Source organism: Haliotis cracherodii, unplaced genomic scaffold (genome assembly GCF_022045235.1).
Source record: "Haliotis cracherodii isolate W230 unplaced genomic scaffold, xgHalCrac1.p SCAF_21, whole genome shotgun sequence".
In the NCBI taxonomy this organism is placed as follows: Eukaryota; Metazoa; Mollusca; class Gastropoda; order Lepetellida; family Haliotidae; genus Haliotis; species Haliotis cracherodii.
Genome location: NW_027266277.1, coordinates 1,452,513 through 1,463,331, shown reverse-complemented (window position 1 = coordinate 1,463,331; position 10,819 = coordinate 1,452,513). Strand labels below are relative to the sequence as shown.

At 43.0% G+C, this 10,819-nt stretch overlaps 1 protein-coding gene across 1 annotated transcript; it reads right to left on the bottom strand.

The window, feature by feature from the left end:
• Nucleotides 1-357: 357 nt before the first annotated feature.
• On the bottom strand, nt 358-8,825 carry LOC139470685 (uncharacterized). Its single transcript, XM_071252926.1, has 4 exons — nt 8,697-8,825; nt 4,131-4,607; nt 2,674-2,778; nt 358-1,530 (listed from the first exon to the last, which is right to left on the bottom strand). Exons 2-4 carry the CDS (start codon nt 4,605-4,607, stop codon nt 928-930), a joined length of 1,185 nt encoding a protein of 394 aa, XP_071109027.1. The 5' UTR covers nt 8,697-8,825; the 3' UTR covers nt 358-927.
• Between the last annotated feature and the right edge of the window lie 1,994 nt (nt 8,826-10,819).

Genomic DNA, 10,819 nt, shown 5'->3' with positions numbered 1-10,819 from the left:
GCTCTGGTATTTGTGTGACCTTTCTATTTTGTAAAATGTGGGGTGTACTGGACTGCCAGATAAGTGCAAAGATATAACTCGCACAGGTTCTAATGTCTACCAAATTGTCTACAATTTACCAGGAAATGCCGGATACTAGATTTTAGAACCCTGAGCATACTGTCTATATTAGTAGTGCTATCGTATGCTTGAAGTCCAAAGAAGTGCACTGGGATTTTGCACCCCTTGAATGTATTAAAATAGTTTCCTTTTCCCAAGCACTTTTTAAATCGCCCCCAGTTAAGGGTGCCGGAAAAAAAACAATTCTTCATTTTCTTGGAAGATATGTCCATCTCATGTACATGGAACAATGGAAACAATGTAATTCATACCAACAACGGAGGCTTATTTGATTGATTGTTTGTTGTTTTACATGCACTCAGCAATATTCCAGCTAAAAGACGGGGTCTGTAAATAATCGAGTCTGGACCAGACAATCCAGTGATTGCTTATTTGAGGTGAGATGATGTATTGCACTGGCTTTTGCTGTTTGCTTTTAGCTGTGGGCGAATTCTTCACTTGTAATTGTAAGGTTGTTGTTTTTTTGTTTAAGGCCGCATTCCGCAATATTCCAACTATATAAGGGCGGTCTGTCAATAATCGAATCTGGACCACACGATCCAGTGATCGACATCATGAGCATCGATCTGGGCAATATGGATACGGTGACGTGCAACAACCAAGTCAGCGAGACTGACCACCAGATCCCGTTAGTCGCCCCAAACGACAAGCATCTTCACGGGTTTCTTCGTGTTCGATTAAGATACCATGATCACTTGACTGAAAAATTTGTTTTCGGCCGACCAGTACCTATTCGGAAAGCTTTGGCCCCAGAGATCGCATTTACTCGTTGTTCCGAATACCTGAGATAAAACGGATTCCATAACATCACCTAAACTTAAATTTACCCCCGAAACATACACACTTCAAAAGAATACCTATACTCAATGGAACGCCGAGTAAAATTAATAACTGAGTATTTGTCCAGGGTTGCTCTGGGAATAAAACCACCTCCTCTTCAGAATAATAAGTCATCCTTGGCGGGATATACCGGTTTCTCTCAATCGTTATTTGTAACGCCCTATTCAAAACTATACTGAGAGCTGATTGGTCGTATCTATGACAACCTGTTGTCTTTGGTTTACGTATATGAAAACAAACGTCATGTCGAGATCCGGACGGAGCAATGCACTCCGCACTGAAGGCACATTTCAACCATGGCTTCATCAACAGGTTCCAAGTGTTCGTTGACTTGAACAAAACTATTATTTCCGTGTCAATCATGCCCGCTTCTTTAAAGGCACAGCGGTCCTCTTGAAGGTACCGGAACATCTCCGGGTCTGTGTAAGCCACAACGTCCATGTGGACCTGCATGTCCCACACCATAAAGTCCCGCCATCCTCTGTTCCGAATTACTTTCAGGGAGTCCGGGCCCTTAAACCGGGCAGTTGGGTCCAAGTACATGATTGACCCGAATTCGTCTAGAGCTTCCTGAAAATATTTACGAATGGTTCACATCATAATTCAGTTGAGAATTGTTACTTCATGTTAACGCTGAACATCATGGTTACATTATCAAACGGTGAGATATAAATATGCCTGTTCGTGTTACCTATTGTCAAATATCGATTTATGATCAGGTGGAGAATGATTTTTCACGTTTAAGATTGCTGGTGTTGTGCGTATTTACTCAGATTACACCTCACGCCAGTAAGAGTTCAGGGCCCCACTCCACAAAGCGGTCGCAGACTTGAGATCTGGTCGGGTGGGGGCACGGGTGGCCCAGTCGTCTAAGGCGCCGTGATTCGCTGTGCAGAGTTGCGTCCCTCGGACGCGCCAGAAACCTATGATTGTGGGTTCGAATCTTGGTTCGCCCCAATTATGTTTCTAGGTTTGTCAGCACCATACCCGTGCCCGTGGGTTTCACCGAAGTGGTAAACGTCTGAGACCTGCATCACTTCGGGCTTTCCTCGCACATTAAGCTGACACGCCGCTATATAACTGGAATACTGTTAAAAGCGACGTTAAACCCAACTCACTCACTCACTCACTCTGGTCAGGTCTGTTAGTAACATCTTGTCAAATATCGACTTGTGGCCAGCCGAGAATGATTTTCCACGTTCAAGACTTTCCAGTGTTGTGTGTAGTGCTTCACATTAATTCAACTTACGCCAGTAGGAGGTCTTGTCCGGGGCCCACTTCCACAAAGTTACCGTGACGCTTAGACAAGCGTAACCCCCATACTTTACCATAGGCTTACAGCTGTCGTAACGCTGAGATCTCTTCGTGGAACGGGGCCCAGTTCAACGGGGAACGATGCCACTCTATCACATCAAGATCACGGCAGACTTTATTTTCTCGTGCATATAGTCACTGATCAACGTGTATCACATAGTGAGTGGTGGGTTTCACAATGCTTTCAGCAATATTACAGCCAGATCTTGGTCATACTCATGCGGGAAGAGAACCCGTGTCTGCGACATGACGAGCCAACGCTTCAACCAAGAGGCCAGCCCACAGCCTCATTCACAACGAGTGCGGCGAGCCTCCATATTTAGTCGCCAGTGACGAGGGGCATATAGTCTCCCCGAGTCCTATCAAATAACGATAGCACATGGTCATTGTGGACTATACCTGCAATATGATTGGTCTCCATGCATTGTTGCTGAAGTCGGCAACATGGTTGGGGTAGGCGCTGGTGATGAATTTTCTGACGATACAATTGCAGTATTTTTCTAACTGAAATAAGAAAAATGCCATTCAAAATGTTTGTAAATTAATGTATTTTCTCGATAAAACTCACCAGGAGTTACTAAGTTTATTCGAGTGTATACCTAATATTCAATCACCCTGTGTATTAATCTACATTCCAGATGACCGTGTCCGTGGTCAAGTGTCTGCCAGGGGAGCGGAAGGACGGGGGTTCTATGCCCGGCCGCGTCATGCTAAAAGACGCCACAAGATTTTTGTTTGTTTGTTGTTTACCGCCGCATCCAGCAATATTCCAGCTATATGACGGCGGTCTGTGAATAATCGAGTCTGGACCAGACAATCCGGTGATTGACATCATGAGCATCGATCCACACAATTGGGATACGATGACATGCATTAACCAAGTCAGGGAGCCTGATCACCCGATCCCGTTAGTCACCTCTTACGACAAGCACAGTCGCCTTATGGTACCTGTTCATATCCTGCCTAAATTGAATACCGTATTTCCTCATTAGACATCTGCGCGCTATTCGGCTTCTCCCCAAGGAACACGAGTTGATCACGAATGCACGAGAGGGTGGTTACGAGTAGCTACTCGGCTTTCCCCGGAATAACACGAATTAATCACGAATGCTCGACTTGTCCTGGACTGGACTAACACGAGTTGGTCACGAATGCCGGCTTCTATTGGTTTGTATTTTGTTTAAAGCTGGCACAGTGGCAACTCACTACCTTACCGAATCCCAAAGTCTTGAGTGATACAAAGAGTACATTTACTGGAAACGGTCAATATTAATCAGGGGGCACGGGTGGCCCAGTTGTCTAAGGCGCCGCGATTCGCTGTGCAGAGTTGCGTCCCTTGGACACGCCAGAAACCTATGATTGTGGGTTCGAATCCCGGTTCACCCCGATTATGTTTCTAGGTTTGTCAGCACCATACCCGTGCTCGTGGGTTTCACCGCGGTGGTAAACGTCTGAGACCTGCACCACTTCGGGCTTTCCTCCCACATAAAGCTGACATGCCGTGATATAACTGGAATAATGTTAAAAGCGGCGTTAAACCCAACTCACTCACTCACTCAATATTAATCACACCAACATATCACAGTATCAGAGCTCGCTTCTATTTTTTGGACAGAGCGCATGGCCAGGGCCCACGTGCACAAAGCGATCTTAGCGCTACAACTCTCTTAAGTCTATGTTAGAGCATGGGAGATCATCTTAGTGCTGAGATGGCTTTGTGCAAGTGGGCCCCGGCGTCAATGAGAGGCCGGCGTGTATTGAAGTCCTGACGTTTCAAAGCGGCGTTAAACCCAGTTCATTGGAGTAAAAAGAACCATGCGATCACTTGTACGAAAGAACCTCGTTCACATACTTACCAACTTATATTCTCTCTTATATAAGCCAACATCATAAATGACGAGGCTAATATCTGGGTAGTATCCTTCTATTGCCTTTAGGTGTTTTATTAGTCCTTGAACTTGGTAGAACTGAGCAGACGACACAGCAGTGATGATGGTCGGGATAATGGAATCTTTGGGAACTTCATCTGTGTGTCCTTTCTCCGGTGACATCCGGACGATATACGGCAAAGCCACGCCCCGGGGATAGTTGTCCACTTTCTTAAAGTTTTCGCTTGACACGGAACTAAATGGCTCCTTGCAGGGTCCCACCGTGTCAGCTTCTTTTGTGACCTTGAAATACATCAAGGTGAAGGTCACGGAGTAGTACATACCCGCGAAGATACAGACCCACGTCATACACGAACACACCATCATTGCCGCACTCAGCGGGAACTTCTGACGTAGCATGGCTGTTCGGTCGTAGAAGGCGTACTCTTTCCCCGTCCCCGGCATCTGAAAGGGCAAATATTGTTTGTCAAAATGGTGGGTTGCCTAATGGAGGCAAAACGTGTGGTGTCACCCTGGGCAAGTGACTTAAGTTCAAATGTGCCTCTGTTCACCCAGGAGGGAATGGGTGCCCGATATGTGAGGAGGATGTAATAACCCTCAAGCGCCCGTAGGCAGCTTGGGTTGTATACTCCCCAGGGAGTTGAGAACGTTAACTGGAATGCGAACGGATCCACTGGTTAGGGAACAAATTAAACTGCCTTTCAGCAGATACTAGTTCCTGGATACCTGCACAATAATAATAATAATAATAATAATAATAAACCCATGATTGTGGGTTTGAATCCCGATTCGCCCTGATTATGTTTCCAGGTTTGTCAGCACCATAGCTTGTGGATTTCACCAAAGTGGTAAACGTCTGAGACCTGCATCACATTAAGCTGACACGCCATGATTTTACTAGAATACTGTCCAACTCCCTCACTCTGCCACAGGAGTCAAGAATAACGTCAGACAAGAAACACTTGAAGCGTGAAGGAGCTGGTTTGTTCAATGTAATGTATTTTCATTGTCTGTACCTTACCACGGACATGACTGTTACTTTGCAGACGGGGCTACAACACAAGCCATGGTTACTGTCGCCTACCAAACCAGTCTTTATGCCAAGCACGAACGATGAAGACGTTTGAAAATGATGTGAAATGGGGTTTTACGTCGCAAACAAGATTAATGCTACCCGTGGAGATCCGGGGTAGAATAGCAACCCATGCTTACCGAAAAAGGTGATTATGCTTGTCGTAAGAGGCGACTAACGGGATCGGGTGGTCAGGCTCGCTGACTTGGTTGATGCATGTCATCAATCCCAGTTGTGGGATCGATGCTCATGATATTAATCACTGGATTGTCTGGTCCAGACTCGATTATTTACAGATCGCTGTCATATAGCTGGAATATTGCTGAGTGCGGCGTTAAACAACAAACCAAACCAAACCAACCAAGATTAATGCGCTAATGTAAGCGACACGCGCGGGTGGTATGACGCGGCAGGGGATCGAACCACCGACCATCCGCTTTTCGGGCAGACGCTCAATCCACGAGACAACGGAGGCGGTTTGAACAGTACAAGAGAGAGAAAGGCGAATAGCTTAAATGAAATGCAACTTGAATATGCTCATATTGTTGACACGTATTAGGACGGACAAAATGGTAGTCGCGTATATATGCAATACTGTTGATGCGGTATATTTGCTCACCCATTCTAACTCATTAAAATTCGAGTGGTCAATATATTTGAGAGTATAGGGAAAATCCACCTACTGGCTTGTAAAAACTTCTCACAAATAGGACCACGAACACCCAATGCTGTAGTGTATGGTGAATGTGGCCGATTTCCAGTCTATGAACTCACTTGTATGTCGTGTTGTCGTGTTGGATACTGGCGTATAATATTGTCAAAACACGATTACCACCTCCCAAAATGCGTAAGCGTTTCTTTATTTATATAATGGAGGGTATAAAAAATTTGTTTCTAATATTAAATGTCTCCTGGTTTTGGTTTTGTTTGGCAGTCACAAACAGTTGGAAATGTTTAATAAATTGGATTTTCTGGATTAATATCTGCTATTAATGTCAGTTCGGAGAGAGTTTAAAGAGAACATAAAAGTTGTTACATCCAGAAAAGTATGTTTAAAGCTTCGAAATATTTTAGTGAAGTTTGTTGTAAAGGACTGTTACGGTTGAGAAACTATTACGGTCTTCTCTGTGAACTAGGTATGGAGGATGAATATCATGTTTTACTTGTGGGACTTCTCATGGTATTATTAATTAATATCTACCAAACACATGTATCACTAATGTAAATATGCATATATTTAAAAAGAAAATTGTCACAAGCGATACAGAAGAAATAAATCACTATGCTTTCTATGTGTTGACCAATGTTGTAAATTATGTATGTTGCTACTTTAATAATTGATTATTTGTATACAGGCCTACATTAGAAAAAAAGTACTGACTCGCTCCTCCCTCACTCACTCACTCACTCACTCAGGTCATCGAAATAATGTCAGTCTTGTTGTAGCTCAATTCCTGTTCCTAGTATAGCTTTTTGCAAGGTAATATGTACAGCCCATCACCCGTCTGTTAATTACTGTGTCTGGAGAAGACATGTAATATGCATTACTCTCAATGTCTTTCGTGGTCCAACTCCATTAGTCCTGATTGTGTTCTTTTTGTGTTTAATGCATTCTGGTAAGTGGGGGAGTGAGTAAGTATTGTGTCAGCACTATTCCAACAATATCACGCGGGGGACACCAGAAATGGGCTTCGCGTATTGTACCCATGTGAGGAATCGAACACGGGTCTTCGGGGTGATGAGCGAACGCTTTAACCACAAGGCTAGCCCACTGCCCCTTTCAAGAAAATAAAAAAAACTACCACTTTTCATTTCTTGTTCATTTTTCATTTTTGTTTGAGTCGGTATTTGATTAAAAAGGTCTGGCCATTAGATTTATTTTCGACGTAAAGGCTGCATGTTCATGTACGTTATTAACATTGTTTGACCCTCTCTGTTCCCCGTTTTTCAATAATCATTCTAATAATATTTTAAGATCCTGACAAAACGCTCCATATGTTCCAACACTGCCCCTTGTAGAGTGTACACGACTAAGTAAACGCTCTGAAATCGCCAACCAGATGTTTTACTCCGTAATCCTGTCTGTCTACTGTAAGCCAGTTTTTTTTCGGCGCGATTAGCAAACGCTTTAAACATTAAGCTAAAATCACTCCCCGTTGAATATTTGTAATGATATAACAATAATAACACAACGATGAAGTTCGGAGTGATTGAACACGTGTCAGCTTAGTGTTGGGGGAAAGTTCGAAGTGATGCAGGTCTTACACGTTTACCAATCTGGTGAAACCCACGAGCGCGGTATAGTGATGACAAACACTGAAACAGAATCGATCGCAGAATTCTGGCACACACAGGCGGCACAACTCTGCACAGTGAATCGCAGCTTCCGAGACGTCTGGCCACCCGTTGATCACGTTTGCCGACAATAGCGACTACCCCTTACTAAAATAACCGTAAACTGCGCATTCATGCGTAACTCCTTCAACGAGCAACATGCCTGGGTCAAAGACGTTTCCTCTACTCTATGAAATGTCACTGTATCGGGTGACAATCACAACCATCGTCAGGTGAACAAGCCCTGGTAAATATATGCTGGAAGGCAAACTGTAGCTGTGATACTAATACAATATATATCAGTTTATCAGTTATCTTTTTCTTACACGAATGGGGAATTTATTTATTTATTTACTTATTTATTAATTTGGGCGGGCGTTTGTGTCGTGCAAGCAGGGGTCTTTTTTTGTTGGTATATCTGACGCCTAGAAGCAGCCAGTTTAGTAAACGTTATCTGATATCATATGTCATTGCCTGTAGCTGCAACGCTGAAGATCCGGGTTACAACTGGTCTTCAGCAACCTATACTTGTTGTGAGAGGCGACTATGCTTGTCGTAGGAGGCGACTAACGGGATCGGGTGGTCAGACTCGCTGACTTGTTTGATGCATGTCATCGTATCCCAGTTGCGTAGATCGATGCACACGATTTCAATCACTGGATTGTCTGATTGTCTGATCGCGATATTTACAGACCGCCGTTAAAGCTGTAATATTGCTGAATGCGGCGTTAAACAACAAACAAACAAACATGTAGATCACTCCGTCCGACGCTTATTTAAAAACTTACACCCAGACATGTCCCTCAATACAGACCAGCTTTTAAGGGATGAAATACGGTAGGACAGTTTAACTGCACAATGAAAGGATAATTTCAGTCGAACCTGATTGCACACAAGAAAACATACATGTATATAGAGCACGGGTGAAGACTTCGCTTTCAGGTACAGCGCGTCGATAATCAATCACATGCCGATGTCAATGTAGAACCTGTTGTTTGGATATTACAAATGACATGTTGTTTATAGTACAGGAAGGGTTAACCTCACACTATCCATATATTATTAAACACCGTGGGCATTCTACATCCCTGTCAACGCGGAAATGGAAGCTGGTTTGAAATACGTACCTTGACTGTCTGTTCAGCAAGTCTTTTGACTCAAAAATGTCTTTAGATAGCGCTTGGACAACCCTCTTCTATCAACATGCTCAAGCGCAACCACTGTCTGTTCAATAACAGCGTGTTTTCCACACCTGACGTCGTCCAAACTTGCCCAGGTACAGTTCAACCGGTTTTGCACGAATACTTCCGTGATTGCCTTCACTGCTGTTACAGCGAGGGGTAACTGTAAGTCACTTACGCGTACCGCTAAGCAACTGCAAACAATCCCAGTTGCTATGGCCACGTAGTTGCTAGGTTGCCACGCTGTTGTCATATTCATTAGCATGGGTTCTTTCAAGGGTTGCTAACTCTGTGAACAATAGGTAGTTGTAAGTGATGTGAATTGTACTTAATTGTTTTGAAGTATTTGCGGCCAGGTGGATATACAGTACCAAGTTATAACAACGAAAGCTGGTTTATCGCGTGTACATTTTGCAAGAAGTGTTTGTGAAAGAGGTCGGGTTAGAATAGGTCTTCAGCAACCCATGCTTCTCGTTAGAGGCGACTAACGGGATCGGGTGGTCAGGTTCTCTGACTTGGTTGATGCATGTCATCGTATCCCAGTTGCGTGGATCGATGCTCACGATGTCAATCACTGAATTGTCTGGTCCAGACCGACGTCATATAACTGGGATATTTCTGAGTGTGGCGTTAAACAACAAACAAACAAACTTGAGAAAATAGGCTCAAATACCGTTTGACAAAGAAATGTAATACTCCACACGATGACATCTATACTTGCTCAAGAGGCTTACATGGACCCACTATTTTTCGACAAAAAAACGACCTGTCTATATTGAAAATCAACTTGATTAAGTCCAAGTATTTGCTGAAAAAAATCAAACATTAAAAGAACACTGAGGTGATAGAAATAAACACTTCCGATAAATATAACACGTGTGACTGTGTTAGGAATCTATTAGGTTGGGATGGAAAGTGAGCGAGCGAGGTTATGATATGGGAGAGGAGTAGGGTAAGGTATGGGGTGAGTGAGGGGATGGAAAATGCAAGAGATCAATATCAAAACTGCTCATCCATGTAATCGATCAAAATGTCTCAGCAAATGATGTAATATAACCACTACAGATAAATAAAACATGTGTGACTTGGTTAAGATACTATTTCATTAAATATATCGATTCAAATCCTTTAAAGCAGTTTTAGAATGTTTTAGAATGTTGAATAATAGTAGGACCGATAAAGAAATGCACCACCATCATCCCGAATTCAACTTCATCACTGGTTGTTGTTGTTGTTTGTTTTATGAACTAATCACACATAGTATGTACACAGTTTAATTATTTCTCTTGAATCCATTGCTTTAAGGGATGCTGTTTTTTCTCCTGGTCACGATTATCACAATATGTTTGAACCTGATCTGTTAGCTATCTTCATGAGTCGATGGTCCATTCCTTTTGGAAGGTAAGTGGTAGAGATTGTGAAAAATAGCGCTGAGGTAGGAATGGAAAGATTTCGAATGTGGACGCGATATTGAGGGATGTGGACGGAGAGATAGGGAGAGAGAAAGTGTCAAATATGTAGAGGGAAAGGGATTAGGTAGGGATGGAAAGAGGGGGAACGAGGATATGGGAGAGGAGTAGGGTAAGGTATGGGGTGAGCGAGGGGATGGAAAATGCAAGAGAGATATCAATATCAAAACTGCTCATACATGTAATCGATCAAAATGTCTCAGCAAATGATGTAATATAAATAACCACTACAGATAAATAAAACATGTGTGACTGGGTTAAGATACTATTTCATTAAATATATCGATTCAAATCCTTTTAAAAAAGGTCGAATGTAGGGATGGGTGATTTAAATTCAAAGACATTCGATAACCCAGACCCCTCCGGACCTCGAGATATACCTGATGATCCAGGCTTATATATGAGGGTGAGAAAATAAAAGACAGGACGTAAGTACAAGTAATTTGCATACACAGAACACCATCTACAGTGTCAGCATGTTTACTTCCCTTGGAGTTTTGCTCTCCTACATAGTCTTATTATACACACGACACTTGTGCTATTTCATATTTCGTCAATTGATTGTGAAATAGTGGATGAATGGTTATATAAAGGGGAGTA